Source organism: Macaca thibetana, chromosome 2, assembly GCF_024542745.1.
Source record: "Macaca thibetana thibetana isolate TM-01 chromosome 2, ASM2454274v1, whole genome shotgun sequence".
Taxonomy (NCBI): domain Eukaryota; kingdom Metazoa; phylum Chordata; class Mammalia; order Primates; family Cercopithecidae; genus Macaca; species Macaca thibetana.
The window spans coordinates 36543747-36561179 of record NC_065579.1 but is presented as its reverse complement, the minus strand read 5'-3'; the positions used below and the strand labels follow the sequence as shown (position 1 = coordinate 36561179).

General features: G+C 44.3%; 1 protein-coding gene across 1 annotated transcript; it reads left to right on the top strand.

Moving 5' to 3' along the window:
- Positions 1 to 55: 55 nt before the first annotated feature.
- Positions 56 to 4556, top strand: LOC126948160 (uncharacterized protein C3orf36-like). Its single transcript, XM_050779667.1, is given in 3 exon segments — positions 56 to 4087; positions 4090 to 4275; positions 4277 to 4556. Coding segments are annotated over 3 exon segments (711 nt in total). The 5' UTR covers positions 56 to 3679; the 3' UTR covers positions 4394 to 4556.
- Positions 4557 to 17433: the final 12877 nt, after the last annotated feature.

Sequence of the window (17433 nt, the reverse complement as noted above, 5' to 3'; positions counted from 1 at the left end):
TTGGTCCTGAATTTATGTTGTCATATACATCTGTCAGAGAACAGAGAGCACCTGCACTTTATTTTATTTTATTTTTATTTTATTTTTGAGATGGAGTCTTGCTCTGTCACCCAGGCTGGAGTGCAGTGGCACAATCTTGGCTCACTGCAACCTCTGCCACCTGGGTTCAAGAGATTCAGCCTCTGCCTCAGCCTCCAGAGCAGCTGGGATTATAGGCCTGCGCCACCACACCTGGCTAATGTTTGTATTTTTAGTAGAGACAAGGTTTCACCATGTTGGCCAGGCTGATCTCAAACTCCTGACCTCAAGTGATCCTCCCACCTCGGACTCCCAAAGTGTTGGGATTACAGGCGCGAGCCACTGCGCTCTGCCAGCACCTGCATCTTGTAAACGGAGAAAGTGCTTATGACATAAACCCCAGGAGCCCATGGCCATGAGGATTAGAGGTAATGCAACTGTCAACCCATTAGCCTGGTATCAGGCAGGTACCAGACACTGCTTATCCCTTCAGTGTAGTTCTGCTGGGCTCTGAGGAGGCCAGATCACTGCTCTTGGGTTTATATCCAGAAGGGGAGTTGGACGCAAACGGCTAAGTCCATGGCACAAAACAGAATAAATACCATAATCATAATTGATCACATGGTCATAACCAGTACCACTACTCCCCAGAAAATCTTTCTTCTCAGCTGTCAGCAGGGACTATAATAGTGTCACTTTCATTTCACTTCTAAAGCAAAGCTTAACTTTCTTGAGTGTGTAACACTCATAGAGGATGTTGTTAAAATGCAAATTCCCAACACCTTCCACCCAGCCCCAGAGTCTACTTCTGTGGGTCTGAGAGGGACCCAGGAATGGCACTTTTAATGGCCCCTCATGAGATTGATGTGGATGGTTCCCAAACCCTGTGAGGTGGACTGTCAGTGCAGTGGAGCCTGGGGGATGCCCATTTGTGCTTAGGCCACTGAGAAATGTAGAGGCTCAATAGGCCTTTGGTATATTCAAAGGTGAGTGAAGGATAACAAGGTGAAGAGATGCCTGTGAAGAGATGCCTGTGAATCTGATTTTTTGGATGACTGCAACCAAGAGTGAGTGGGCATGAAAAACAATCCGAGAGCTCACATTTATATGAGGCTCTTATCAGTACTGAGACATTCTCATTTCACAAGCTTGGATGTGCAAAAAGAAAAAAAAATTACTTATTTCTTTAAATCAGTTATTGATTTCAAACCCCCCATCCTGCTGTCTGGCTGGAAATTCAGTATCAACCATGATTGGTTCTGGCTCCTGGAGCCATCTGAAAGTCCTTGGATGCCACTTACCCTTGAATCAAGGGTGCCATTGTGGGTCTTTGGTCCCTTTCCCATTTGAGGCTGTTTAATGGCCCTGCTTCTCACCTGAGCCTGGAAATCCTACAAAGCCTAGACCCCAGGGTTAGGCCCACCTCCCTGTGCACACTCGCAGCCATGCCCTCTCCCAGCCCCAGTCCTAGGAAGCCCACTCCTCTGCACCACTCCCTCTCTTCACCCAATCCAGCCCCTCACGGGCTGAACAAAAAAGCCAGAAAAGGAAGAGTGTGCAGGAACCTTTTATAGTCCATCCTTCTTTGACGCTTCTTGGAAAAAGTACAAATACAGTGATAACTAAATACCATATCTCTATCAATTATCCTTTGACCCAAAGCCCTCTGGGGTGATCCTCCATGATGGATGTCCCATTTAAAGGTGAGGAATCTGATTCTGAGGAAGCAACCGTTGTGGACAGCTTCACATAATAGCTGGCCAGGCCTAGACTCAAACCAGGCTGTCCACCTCTCTCTGGTCCAGCCCAATCTCCCCAGCTGAGTCATTCTGAAGAGTCAGCATGGACTAAAATGGTGGAGAGGCCCCTCTTTTCCCACTGATGTTCACTGGCCCATGGGACAGAAGTGGGGGAATCTCTTGAGGGCCAATTAAAGTGGGTAAAGGAGGCAGGAGAACCAGGTAACAGTTCATGTACTTACCTTCTATTCAACAACTATTCATTAAACAGGGCAATTTATCCCTATAGCACCATGAGTTAAAGGAGAGTTGTGGAGAAAAGAGGGAAGGGGTTTGAGAAGAAAAGGCCCTGAGAATCCTGCACACAGGCCTTCGAGGGAACAGCCCCATCTGGTGACTGCTTAGCAGATTCTTGCTCAAGAAACAAAGCCATGTGATTTTCTTCAACCACTCTCAAAGATGGAGAGATAGAGTTAAGCTGGAGTCTGAAGCCAGTCAGTATCAAATCGATATTAAAATACTATATTGTAGCAAATCCAGGAGAAATACATCCTATCTTTCACAACCACAGGAATTAAATACCGGGGAGAAAGGTCCATCTTCTGTCAGTAGCACCAGATACCAGACTCATTATAACCTTTCATCAGAGATTAAATATGGAAACAGATCCTGGGCAAGCCCTTGGCAAATCATAAATGAGAGGGTTTTTCTCCATGACATACCCTGGCCATTCCTCCACTCTCCCAGCCGCATCACGTCTCCAGCCCTGTTACAACTTGACAGCAATAATAATAACTAAAATGTGCACAGATCTTTACAGTTTACCAAGCCATTAACCCATTTAGAACACTTCTTTAATCAGTAAATCAGTGGGGAAGGGCTTGGCTATGCTGTAGTAACAGACCTCTCTAATCTTAGTCACTTGACACAACAAAAGATATCTCACTCACAGAACCTGCGGTGATCTGGGTGACTCTCAGGTCAGTGGCTCAGTAGTGCCCCTCTGCCTGCTCAGGGCCTGGACATATGGCCTCAGAGCCCGCCCCCCCACAGCCAGTGTCTCAGTAACCCAGACTGTTTGGAACCTGAGGTACCTCCATTTCATAATAAGCTGCTATGATCGATGGGGCAGGGGAAGAAAGTCCTGGAAGATCCCGCACTGCTAAGCAATGCTTTGTCCCAAAGTAACACTCTTCACTCTGCTCCCAGTCTAGCTGCCACAAGAGCAGGACAGAATATTCTGTGTGCTCAGAAGAAGGAAAGAGCAGATATGGTTGAGCGCTAAAACCCTCTACTGTGGGTAGTGAATCTAGGTGGACACAGTTGCTCACCAGGACACTTAAACCAGCTTTGCGGGACTGTCGGGGTTGGGAAACACAGTCTGGAAAGATTTCCCAATGCAGGAAGCACCACCTGTGGGTCCCCAAAGCTGAGGAGATGATGCCCAGGCAAGGCCGAGGCATCTGCAGAGGGCTGGGGAGGTGGGAAAGACGATTTGCTCAGAGGAGGCAGAGATGGGGTGGTGGCTGGGAGAGATGCAGGGTCAAGAAAAGGATGGCTTCAGAGGGAAGAGATTTGCTGGGGCAGGGGGCCACAGGATGGGGAGGTTGCAGAGTCCAACAGGACAGCTGACGGAGCGAGACTCTGTGGGCGAGGAGGAGATGGGGTGACTCTCATTGCAGAATCGCACCCGAGTTCCCACCAGCCCTGTGGGGCCGCTATGACTAGTCCCATCCTGCACATGAAGAAAACAAGGCCCCTTCCAGTTGTCCCTCACGCCTCCCTTCATTTGTGTAGAGTACCTGATGTGTATAAGGACAAGAGGTGACAAACACATGGCCCCTACCCTTCAAGGACATACAATCCAGAGCTAGGACAAGACCTTAACACAGGGCAAAGTACCAGTGCTCTGAGTTCATCTGATGAGCGATGGGAGAAGGGGCTTGATACTAGCCATGTGGGAGAGACTGGGTTTCAGTCAAGTGTGCTGGGAAAGACTTTCTGGGCAAAAGGAACAAGCAAAGGTGTGCAAAGGTAAGGAAGCAGGAAAACCTGTGCACATCCTGAGAACTTGCCGGCCAGAGGCCTGTGAAGGAGCACAGTGGTCAGGCAGGAGAGGCAGTCGGATCCAGGCTGAGACCATCCTGGAGGGTCTTGAGGCTGGCTTACCCCAGGCTGTGAGTAGTGGGCTCAGTCTAGTCCTGGCTCCTGGATTAGTGCTCACCTGCCCCTCTGCCCACTCAGGGCCTGAAGGAACGGCCTCAGAGGCCCCACCAACCAGGCTCAGGAAGGCATTCCTAGCTCAGAGTACCCTCCTGGAGTCTCCTGAGCCCCTAGAGAAGGGGCTCCTGAGTGCGTCGCGCCACACCCCGAGAAGCAGAGGCGCAGTCCTTCCGCGTGCTCCCAGCACACTCCACCCCTGCCCAGCATACCCATGGGGCCCCCACCTTGCCCACCTGGGGAGAACGACCCACTCTGCCCCCGCTCAGGGAGAGGTGGTGGCCACTGCTCTATCCCCTCCCTCCCTCCCTTCCTCTTCTACCTTCTCTCTCTTCTCATCTGGGCGCTGGAACCCAAGCGTGAAAGTGAGAGTCAGAAAGTCTCAGTCTCAAGGCAGAGCGGGGCAGCTAATTTAAAATGGCTTCTACTCCAGCCCCCAGTGTGACTAATCTCCTTCTCTTCGCTCTACAGGTCTATAAATGGGCCACACAGCAGGCATCCCTTTTTAAATCTGTCAAATCCCCAAATCCATTAAAAGTGACTTCAGAGGTCCCAGATAGGGACCAATATTTGTTTAAACCTTTGTCCTCATTACATTTCATGACCGCCAGCTTACAAAAGAGAGACTGGGGGGTCTGGATGAGACACACGCTTTCCCTTGAGTCCACACTGGAAAGGACAGAGGCAGGTGTCACACCGTTCCTCTTTGACCCGAGCCGCTTGAATCCCAGAGTTTCAACAGCTCAGGTGGGTTGAAGGCTCACAATGTACCAGACATCCGAAGCGCTTTACATACATTTGCTCCTTGAATCTTCACGACAGCCCTGTGAGATGCAATTATCATGCCATCCCACAGACAAGGAAACGGGTCCAGGGGACTGCGGTCTCGGCTCCTTTCCTCTGGCTTCCTCACAGAGGGCGCGAGGTCCCCGCCGGGTGGGCGAGGCGGGGTGGGCGGCCCCTCGCGCCCTGGAGTCTCATTCGGCCACCAGGGGGCGCCGCCCCCCCCGCCCCGCCCCGGTGCGGCCCGGGGAAGCCAACCGCGGAGGCTCCACGCCCAGCCCGCCACGGGACCCCCTTGCGGCCCCACAGCGAGCCAGGCGGTACTCCCACCACCCAGCTCGCCTCGGACAGTCCGCTTCCCCATCGGGGCGCCCTCCGGCCCGCTGGGCTCCCCGCGCCCACTGCACGCAGGCCTCCCCCTACTCGGGCCACCCCGGAGCCCGGAGACTGAGCCCACTGGCGCCTGCTCACGGGACACGGCCTCGAGGAAACTTCCTGTCTGCCTCCCCGGGGTAAAGCACCGTTTAGTCTGTTTATATTTTCAGCACGAAAGTGTATTAAACACGTTAGAGAACAAGGGGAATAGAGGGTAAGGTGCCACGAGGCACCGAGAGGGCCCACAGGCACACGCGGCTTCCTCAGGCTCTCTGACCGGCCGTGGGCAGGGTGGTCCCCGGCCGCACTGTGGGGCCATTCGCACCCAGAAGCTGTCAACCTCCCCACTGCGTCACTGGCACCATCTGGGACCCATTATTAAGCCACTGCAGGGGGCTCAGTAGCCTCTGCTTCCTCCTCCTTCCAAATCCAAAAACCTTCACCAGAGCACCTCCTGGGGGCCTGGCCCTAAGATAGGCGTGCATGTCAGAAAGAAACTGATGTCAGCATTCCGGGCACTGTCTACCCCGGGAAAGACAGGTACCCATCCCATCACAGACTCAGGCACCCGAGCAACCTGGGCACCAGGCCTAAAGGCGTGAACAAGACAAACAGAAGGCAGATAGACAACCAAGAAAGCATCCAAACTGTGGCTGCAATTGGCCGATCAATTACAGGTGCAATAGTGCCATGAAGGAGAAGTGCAAACAGATGCCTGCACGGAAATGCAGGGGGAAGCGGGTGTATGTGGTGGATTAACAAAGGTGAAAGAGGCCCGTTCCCTAGGGGATTGGAGATCTGGAGCAGAGGTGAACTCTAACTGTGTCTTGAAGGATAGGGTAAGTTTGTTGACAGGGGCCTTAGAGAAGGTGTTCTGGGCGGAGGGGACTACAGGAGTGAAGACTCAGAGGTGAGAAAGCTGGACCAGTGTTTGCCTGGAGGGCAGGGTGTAAGTAGTGCCCCCAGTTGCAAGGTGCCTCAGGCAAAGCGTGGTGGAAGGTGGATTCTAGAGGGAGAGTGTATCATGCACATCTCCTTTAGTAACTAACAGTGGATGATGGGGCATCACTGACAGACTTTTAACAGCAGCAAGATACAACCAGATTTCAGGGTGTAAAAGGCCACTGGGGCTACATGTGTACTTGGAAGAGGAAATCTGGCTGGCAAAAGTCCTTAGGAGGGAGGCCTCCTTGTCATTATGGCCACTGGGATACTAGAGTGGGAGACGTCAGAGCCAAGGGCAGGACCAGCAAGCAGCAGGAGCATCCCAGGCACCCACAGGCTCCTGGCAGCCAGGTTGAGCCAGTGCAGAATGCAGGGTTAGCAAAAGGCCACGCTGGAGCCCATCCTAGCACCAGAACTTGCCTTGTTATAAAACAGGCATTGGAAATTGGCTGAGCCTGGGCCCAGCACAAGGGTTCTAGTTGGCTTACAAGATATTTACATGTCTTTAAGTTAGCTCCAAACACCAGGAGAGTTTGACTCGAGTTTTCTCTTGAAAAACCCTGGTGCAGCACTCCAGCCCAAAAACAGTGGACTGGAGCTGAGTAGAGGGCAGTCCTTCAGATGGACCTTCAGATGTCCTCTCGGGGTAGCTGCGGTTCCCACATCATCTGCCGGGCGCTTGTAGGTATTTAAAACTTACATACACACACCCTTAAAGAGTCAAGTTAAAACACCAGAAATCCAGGTGGATGTTGGAACAGACAAGCCCAGAAGGAAAGAAAGGCTGTTTGAGAAATAATGACCAGGGAAGACTGGCCATGCTTGAGGATGGATGGGCAGAAGATGTGAGGAACAAGGGTGATCGCCAGGTGACTGCTTGTGGCCTGCTAGAGAATCAAGTCCAACACTAAGCTCCTCGTCCTCCCCAAACCTCCTTCCACTGACTTTCCTGTCTCAGTTAATGGCATTCCAACCTTAGTTGATTAGACCAAAAACTTGGAGGCAATAGAAAATAAGCTTTAAAAAGACTTTTTAAAATCTACTTTACTGACGTATAATTTATGAACAATGAAAAGCATTAACTTTAAGCCTACTTACTGTTCAATGAGTTTTGACAAATGTATACAACAATACAACCACCATTTTAATCGAGATATAGAACATTTCCATGACCACCAGAAAATTTCTTGATACCTCTTTCCAGACAATACTATCCCTACCTCCTCACTCCATCCTCCTTCCTTGTGCAAGCAACCAATGATAAGCCTTATTTCACTATAGATTAACTTAACCTGTTCTAGAATCTCATATAATCGGGGTCATATAATACATTCTGTATCTGGTTTCTCTTGTTTTGCATGTTTTTGAGATTCATTCGTGTGGCTATGTGTACAAGTAGTTCAAATCCTTGTCATTGCTGGGCAGTATTTCATTGGATAAATAGATCATCATTTGTTTTTCTGTTCATTTATTTTGTGGCATTTAGGCAAAACATGTTTTTCTGTTCATTTGTTTTTTGGCATTTTAGTTGTTTATAATGTTTTTACTATTATGAATAAAACTACTTAAAAATTAAGCAGTACACATTTGTGCACAAGTCTTTCTGTGGACCTATGTTTTCTTTTCTCTTGGGGAAATACTTAGAAGCAAAACTTGCTGGATCACAGGTTATGTGTACATTTAACTTTATAAGAAACTGCCGATTTCCAAAGTCATGCCATTTAATGCTTCCCACTGGTGTGGGAGAAGTCAGTTGCTCTGTATCATTTTGAAAACTTGGCATCATTAGTGCTTTTTAATCAATCATCTTGAGGTTTAATTTACATGCAATAGTATCCATATATTTTTATTTTTATTTTTATTTATTTATTTATTTTTTTTTGAGACAGAGTCTCGCTCTGTTGCTCAGGCTGGAGTGCAATGGTGCAATCTCAGCTCACTGAAACCTCAGCCTCCTGGATTCAAGCAATTCTCATGCCTCAGCCTCCCGAGTAGCTGGGATTACAGATGCACACCACCACACCCGGCTCGTTTTTATATTTTTAGTAGAGATGGGATTTTGCCACGTTGGCCAGGCTGGTCTTGAGCTCCTGACCTCAAGTGATCCACCTACCTCGGCCTCCCAAAGTGCTGGGATTACAGGTGTGAGTCCACCGTGCCCAGCCAATATACTTTTAGAATGAGGTCAATTTATTCTGATAAATGTGACATCCATGTGACTTCCATATCCAAATTAAGATATAGAACATTTCCATCTCCCAAATAAGTTCTGTCCTGCTCCTTTATGGTCTCCTCATTACCATACACTTCTCCGCAGGGAACCACTGATCTGCTGTCTATCACGGTAGATTAGTTTTTCCTGTTCTAGAATTTAATGTAAGTGGAATCTTAAGTATGTCCTCTCACCAGAATGCTTTTGAGTGAGATCCATCCATGGTGTTGTATGAATCAGTAGTTGATTCCTTACCCCACATGCAAAATGAATTTTAACTTTAAAAATCATTTTTGGCCAGGCGCGGTGGCTCACGCCTGTAATCCCAGCACTTTGGGAGGCCAAGGCGGGCGAATCACGAGGTCAGAAGATCGAGACCATCCTGGCTAACACGGTGAAACCCTGTCTCTACTAAAAATACAAAAATTAGCTGAGCGTGGTGGTGGGCGCCTGTAGTCCCAGCTACTCGGAAGGCTGAGGCAGGAGAATGGCGTGAACCTGGGGGGTGGAGCTTGCAGTGAGCCAAGATCGTGCCACTGCACTCCAGCCTGGGCGACAGAGTGAGACTCCGTCTCAAAAAAAAAAAAAAATCGTTTTTAAATCTTTACATTATGAACATCTTTAATAGTCATGAAATCATTATTTCGAATGGCCTAAGCCCATCAGTTTGTGTTTCAAATGATTTTACTACATCTTAAATATCTAATAAAATAGGTAGTTTTAAAAGTCACATATTTGTAGAATGAACCTAGTAAAGGCTTATCATGAAGACTGCCTGTTGAATATTCTTGTTTTCCATTATATCCATAGGTAGTCTCTTAAGTAGGATCAGATTATGACAATCAGATCATCTAAGTTTCTATGAAGGCAAAAATTTAGTGTCTGCTTTTTCAGTTTTCACATAAAAATGCTGATAAGACTATCTGAAAAAGTGAAAATACTACCTTAACTATCCTATGCTTGGTTAATTTTCCACAAGATATTTGTAATGGCCGGGCATGGTGGTTCACACCTGTAATCCCAGCAGTTTGGGAGGCCAAGGTTGGTGGTTCACCTGAGGTCAGGAGTTTGAGGCCAGCCTGGCTAACATGGTGAAAGCCTGTCTCTACTAAAATACAAAAATTAGCTGGGCGTGGTGGCAGGCACCTGTAATTCCAGCTACTTGGGAGGCTGAGGCAAGAGAATCGCTTGAACTGGAGAAGGTGGAGGTTGCAGTGAGCCAAGATCGCACCACTGCACTACTCTAGCCTGGGCGACAAGAGCAAGACTCAATCTCAAAATAATAATAATAATAATAATAATACTAATAATAATACAGAGAGTTCCCTTGTATACTTTGCTTAATTATCCCCAATTGTAACATTTTACAACACTATAACATTGCAGCCAGAATATCGACATTGATGCAATCCATTTATTTTAGATTTCTTCAGCTTTACTTGTACTCATTGGTGTGTGCATATATGTGTGTGTGCCTATAGCTCTACACAATTCTATCACCTGTGTAGCTGCATGTATCCACCACCACAGTGGAGATACTGAACAGTTCCATCACCATAAGAATCTCTCCTGTTGCCTTTTTTTTTTTTTTTTTTTTTTTTTGAGACAGAGTTTCATTCTGTTGCCCAGGCTGGAGTGCAGTGGCTTGATCACAGCTCACTGCAACTTCTGCCCCCCAGGGTCAATTCTCCTGCCTCAGTCTCCCGAGTTGCTGGGATTACAGGCGCCCACCACCGCACCTGGCTAATGTTTGTGTTTTTGGTAGAGACAGGGTTTCACCATGTTGGCCAGGCTTCACCTCAGCTTTCCAAAGTGCTGGGATTATAGGCATGAGCCACTGCGCCCAGCCTCCTGTTGCCCTTTTATAAACACACTCACCTCCCTTCCTCTTGCCCCCTTCCACCCCATCTCTAGCCCCTGGCAATCACACTAATCTATCCTTCGTTTCTAAAATGTAACTAACCTATCCTTCATTTCTAAAATCTGTCCTTTTTTCCTAAAATTCCTTTCTAGAAGGTACATTCTAGAATGTATACACACACACACACACACACACACACACACACACACACACACACACACACCATGGATGAATCTCACCCAGAAGGCTTAAGGTGAGAGGACATACTTAAGATTCCACTTACATTAAATTCTAGAACAGGCAAAACTAATCTACAGTGATAGACATCAGATCAGTGGTTCCCTGGGGAGAAGATGTATGGTAACGAGGAGACCATATAGTATATATAATGGTATACATAATAGATGGTATATATAATCATATGGTATGTATTTTTTTCACTCAATATCAAAATAATTCACTGGACAGTCATTCAAGTTGTTGCATGTATCAGTAGTTTGTTCTTTTTTATTACTGAGTAGTATTGTATGGTATGGATGTACCACAGTTTGTTTAACCATTCACTTCTTTTTTTATATATATACTTTAAGTTCTGGGGTACATGTGCAGAACGTGGAGGTTTCTTACATGTGCCATGGTGGTTTGCTGCACCCATCAACCCATCATCTACTTTAGGTATTTCTCCTAATGCTATCCCTTCCCTAACCCTCGTATTCCCTGACAGGCCCCGGAGTGTGATGATCCCTTCCCTGTGTCCATGTGTTCTCATTGTTCAGTTCCCACTTATGAGTGAGAACATTCAGTGTTTGGTTTTCTGTTCTTATATTAGTTTGCTGAGAATTATGTTAACCATTCTTTTCTTGAAGGACATCTGGCTGATTCGAGTTTGGGGCTAATAATGAATAAAACAGACTACTTGTATGTAGGTATTTGTGGGAAGAAAAGTTTTTATTTCTTAGGGATAAATATCCAAGAGTGTAACTGCTGAGTCATATGATAATTGCATGTTTAATATTTTAAGGAATTGCTAGTGTTTTCCAGAGTGGCAATACCAGTTTACATTCTCACCAGTAATGCATGAGTGATCCAGTTTCTCTGTATTCTTGCCATCATTTGATATTGTTACCCTTTTAGTTTAGTGATTCTGATAGATATGTAGTAACATTTCATTGTGGTTTTAATTTGCATTGCCCTGATGGTGTTGAGCATCTTTCATGTGCTTATTTACCATCTGTATATCCTCTTTGGTAAAATGTCTGTTCACATCTTTTGCCCATTTTCTAATTACATTGTTTTTTAACTGTTGTGTTTTGAGAGTTCTTTATGCTCTGTAAATATTAGTCCTTTGTTAGATATGTGATTGGCAAATTATTTCGCCCAGTCTATAGTTCATTTTTTCATCCTCTTCACCTGAACTTTCACAAAGCAAAAAGTTTCATTTTTATGAGATCCAATTTATTAATTTTTCCTCTTATGAATTCTGTTTTTGGTGCCAAGTTCATTTTACTCAGTAGTTTTCCATTGTATAAATACCATATATCTACATGTTTCAACCTTTGACTTGCTGATGGACATTTGGGTTGCTTCCAGTTTGGGGGCCATTATGAACATTTGTGTTAGTGTCCTTTTAAAGACATGTTCTCATTCCTCTTGGGTAAATACCTAGATGTGGAATTGCTGGATCATATGGTGAGTATATATTTGACTTTAAAAGAAATATTAAACTATTTACCAAAGTTACTAAACTTAGAGTTGGATTACTACTTCCCACTTTTGGCCTTCTTCATTACTTTCCATAGATCCAAGTTTCTACCTGGAATCCTTTATCTTTAGCCTGAAGAACATCCCTTAGAATTTCTTGTACCACAGTTCTCATGGTGACAAATTGTCTCAGCTTTTGTTAACCTGAAAATGACTTTAACTTATTTTTGACAGATGTTGTTTACTGGATATAAATATAAAGATCTGGGTTGGCAGTTTTTCTCCTTTGCACTTTAAAAATGTCATTCCATTATTTATGCTAAGAAGTTAGCAGTCCATTTATGTCACTGATCTCTGTATGCAATGTGTCTTGTTATCTTTTGTTTTCTAGCAGCTTTCAGTATTTTCTCTTTATCTTTGATTTCCAACAGTTTGACATGATGTCCCTAAGTGTGCTTTTATTTATATTCTCTTATATTTATCTTTTATTTATGTTTATCTCTATGTATTTATTTATATTTATAGTTCACTGGGCTATTTTATCTTGCTTGGGATTCACTGTTATTTTTCAGTTGAGAAAATTTCAGCCTTATATCTTGAAATATTTTTTTCTAGCCCGTATTTAGTCTCATCTCCTTCTAGAACTGTGATTAACCATATTGGACCATTTGATACATTCCACAGGTCTTGTTCATTTTCCTTCATTCTTTTTCCTCTGTGGTCCTCAGACTGGATACTTTCTATTGCTCTGTCATCTTCTGTTAACCCGCTCTTATGACCATCCAGTGATTTTTTAAATTTCAGTTTTCATATTTTTCACTTACAGAAATACAATTTGATCCTTTTTTAATAACTTCCATTTCACTGCTGTGATTCCTGAACTATTCACTCATTAAAATAATATTCTCATTTAGTTGTTTGAATATATTTTCCTTTAATTCTTTATTTTTAATTTATAATTCCTTATTTATAATAGCTACTTTAAATTTTCTGTCTGCTAAATCCAACATCTGGGCCATCTCATGGTCAATTTCACTTGATTACTTTTATTTCTGGACTTTGGGTCACATTTTCCTTTTCCTTTGCTATTCTAGTTATTTTTTAGTGTCTGTTGGATATTATGAATGTTATCCTGTAGAGACTCCAGATTCTGCTATCATCATCTAAAGAATGGTGATTTTTGTTCTAGTAGGTGGTTCACTTATTAGCTGACCACCTTGAACCTATGTAGGCTTGGTTTTATATACTTTGTCAGGAAAAATCTATAAAAATCCCAGATATTTGTCAAGTCCTTCTAATTTATTGGGTCTCAACCTCCAAATTCTGTTCCCTCTAAGCATCTCATTAGGGCTTGATTTTAGGCATTTACAAGGCAGGTCTAGAGCGTGCTTTGTTCTAGGACATGTTCCTACTCCTCCTCTAATAGCACAGGGGTGTGAAGGCTTGCTGCCCCATCCCAACGTTTTCAGGCTGTTGGTTTGTATAAGATAGGAGATGAGGGGAATAGCTGGTGTTTCAGCCATAGCCAATCACCTTCTGCATGTCTGCACCACCCAAGGGAGGCTTCTCTGATCTCTTGTTCTGCCACATCTTTCTAATGAGCACCCAGGGAAGAACCATGGAGAATCTTATGAGTGTGTGCAAATTCGTATCTGGAACTCTCAGTTATTCCCGACTGATATGTTAGACCAAACTCAGCTTTTAGGAATTTATGAAAATATTAGCTGATTTCCTTTTACCCACTTAGATGGTGGCCTCCTCTTCTTCCTGTGTTTCGCTAAAGGTAAAATAGTTTGTGTGTTTCTGGGTTGCCATGCAACCTCAACTCTCTGATGGATTTATGAAAAGTTATGCCTTTGCAGGCTGCCAGAGCTTGTTGTTGTTGTTTTAAGAATGGGAACAACATTCACCTGCAGCTTTCTACCTCCCAGACAGAAGTGGAAGACCTCAGTAGTGTCCTCTTATAGAAAGACATTACATAGTACAAGTAGCCCTAACCATAAAAAAAATTGATAAATTAAACTACATTAAAAGTAAGTACTTATTTTCATTGAAAACGCCATTAAAAGAGTGAAACAGCAAGCCATGGAGAAGAAAATAAATTACCAACTTATACAGCAGACAAAAGATTTGTACCAAAATATGTACACAAAACTTCTACATGTAAACAATAAATAGATACACCCAATAGAGAAATGGGCAAAAGACTTAAACAGATACTTCACAGAAGAGGATATCTCCAGCAAATATATTAAAATGTACTTAATCTCATTAGTCATCAAGGCAATGAAAATTAAAGCTACAACATGATTCTACAATACCCTCACCAAAATGACTAAAGTTAAAAAGACTGATGATACTAAGTATTGGCCAGAACATGGAACAATAGAAGCTCTCATATATTGCTGGTGGAAGTGTAAACTTGTGTATTCATTTTGAAGATATTTTGGCATTTGTGTATTCATTTTGAAGATATTTTGACATACTAAAGTTGAATACCTGCATATCATCTAACCCAGAAATTACACTCCTAGACACATACTCAACAGAAACGCACTGCACACGTGCACCGAGAAACATGTTTAAGATGTGTCCTAACAGCATTATTCATAGTAGTCCCAAACTGGAAACAATACCACACATATACACAAACATATCCAATATACATACACCAATAAACATAAATGAACCATAGTAATCACAACATCATGGATGAACAGTACAAACATTTCATTGAGTGAAAAACTAAAACGCAAAAGAACATATAACCAATAATTTCAAAAACAGGCAAAACTAGACTATAATATTGTGAGTTATAAAAGTGGTTAAATTTGGGAAGGAGAGAAATTTTAGTAATGGGGAGGGGTATGAGGGAGGTTTCTATGACTGTGGCAATGTTCTACTTCTTGAATTCATGGTGGGTAGATTGTTTTGTCATAATTCATTGAATTGTACATTTATACCTAATATACTTATGTGTATAATATTCTACAGTATAAAATGTTAGGGGCGGTTCCAAGATGGCTGAATAGGAACAGCTCCAGCCTCCAGCTCCCAGCGTGAGTGATACAGAAAACAGGTGATTTCTGCATTTCTAACTGAGGTACTGGGTTCATCTAACTGGCGCATGTTGGACAGTGGGTGCAGTACAGTGGGTGCCGCCCACTGAGTGAGAGCCGAAGCAAGGCGAGGCATTGCCTCACCCGGGAAGTGCAAAGGGGAAGGGAAGTACAAAGGGGAAGGGCAAAGGGGAAGTGCAAAGGCCAAGGGAAACCGTGACACACAACACCTGGAAAATCGGGTCACTCCCACCCTAATACCGCACTTTACCAAGGGTCTTAGCAAACGGCACACCAGGAGATTATATCCTGTGCCTGGATCGGAGGGTTCCACGCCCACGAAGCCTCCATCATTGCTAGCACTGCAGTCTGAGATCTAACTGCAAGGCGGCAGAGAGGCTGGGGGAGGGGCGCCCGCCATTGCTGAAGCTTAAGTAGGTAAACAAAGCAGCCAGGAAGCTGCCCACCGCAGCTCAAGGAGGCAGCCGCCTGCCTCTGTAGACTCCACTTCTGCAGACAGGGCATAGCCAAACAAACAGCAGCAGAAACCTCTGCAGATTTAAATGTCCCTGTCTGACAGCTTTGAACAGAGTAGTGGTTCTCCCAGCACAGAGTTTGAGATCTCAGAACGGATAGACTGCCTGCTCAAGTGGGTCCCTTACCCCCGAGTAGCCTAACTGGGAGACACCCCCCACTAGGGGCAGACTGACACCTCACACCTCACATGGCCAGGTACCCCTCTGAGACAAAGCTTCCAGAGGAACAATCAGGCAGCAACAATTGCTGTTCAGCAATATTCACTCTTCTGCAGCCTCCGCTGCTGATACCCAGGCAAACAGGGTCTGGAGTGGACCTCAAGCAAACTCCAACAGACCTGCAGCTGAGGGTCCTGTTAGAAGGAAAACTAACAAACAGAAAGGACATCCACACCAAAATCCCATCTGTATGTCACCATCATCAAAGACCAAAGGTAGAGAAAACCACAAAGATGGGGAAAAAGCAGTGCAGAAAAGCTGAAAATTCTAAAAATCAGAGCACCTCTCCCTGTCCAAAGGAACGCAGCTCCTCGCCAGCAATGGAACAAAGCTGGACAGAGAATGACTTTGACGAGTTGAGAAAAGAAGGCTTCAGACGATCAAACTTCTCCAAGCTAAAGGAGGAAGTTCGAACCCATCACAAAGAAGCTAAAAACCTTGAAAAAAAGATTTGACGAATGGCTAACTAGAATAACCAATGTAGAGAAGCCCTTAAATGACCTGATAGAGCTGAAAACCATGACACGAGAACTACATGACAAATGCACAAGCTTCAGTAACCCACTCAATCAACTGGAAGAAAGGGTATCAGTGATTGAAGATCAAATGAATGAAATGAAGCGAGAAGAGAAGGTTAGAGAAAAAAGAGTAAAAAGAAATTAATAAAGCCTCCAAGAAATATGGGATTATGTGAAAAGACCAAATCTACATCTCATTGGTGTACCTGAAAGTGACGGGGAGAATGGAACCAAGTTGGAAAACGCTCTGCAGGATATTATCCAGGAGAACTTCCCCAACCTAGCAAAGCAGGCCAACATTCAAATTCAGGAAATACAGAGAACGCCACAAAGATACTCCTCGAGAAGAGCAGCTCCAAGACACATCATTGTCAGATTCACCAAAGTTGAAATGAAGGAAAAAATATTAAGGGCAGCCAGAGAGGAAGGTCGGATAACCAAAAAGGGAAGACCATCAGACTAACAGCAGATCTCTCGGCAGAAATTCTACAAACCAGAAGAGAGTGGGGGCCGATATTCAACATTCTTAAAAAAAAGAATTTTCAACCCGGAATTTCATATCCAGGCAAACTAAGTATCATAAGTGAAGGAGAAATAAAATCCTTTACAGACAAGCAAATGCTGAGAGATTTTGTCACCACCAGGCTTGCCCTACAAGAGCTCCTGAAGGAAGCACTAAACATGGAAAGGAGCAACCGGTACCAGCCACTGCAAAAACATGCCAAAATGTAAAGACCATCGATGCTAAGAAGAAACTGCATCAACTAACAAGCAAAATAACCAGCTAACATCATAATGACAGGATCAAGTTCACACATAATAATATTAACCTTAAATGTAAATGGGCTAAATGCTCCAATTAAAAGACACAGATTGGCAAATTGGTTAAAGAGTCAAGACCCATCAGTTTCTGTATTCAGGAGACCCATCCCACATGCAGAGACACACATAGGCTCAAAATAAAGGGATGGAGGAAGATTTACCAAGCAAATGGAAAACAAAAAAAGGCAGAGATTGCAATCCTAGTGTCTGATAAAACACACTTTAAACCAACAAAAATCAAAAGAGACAAAGAAGGCCATTACATAATGGTAAAGGGATCAATTCAACAAGAAGAGCTAACGATCCTAAATATAGATGCACCCAGTACAGGAGCATCGAGATTCATAAAGCAAGTCCTTAGAGACTTACAAAGAGACTTAGACTCCCACACAATAATAATGGGAGACTTTAACACCCCACTGTCA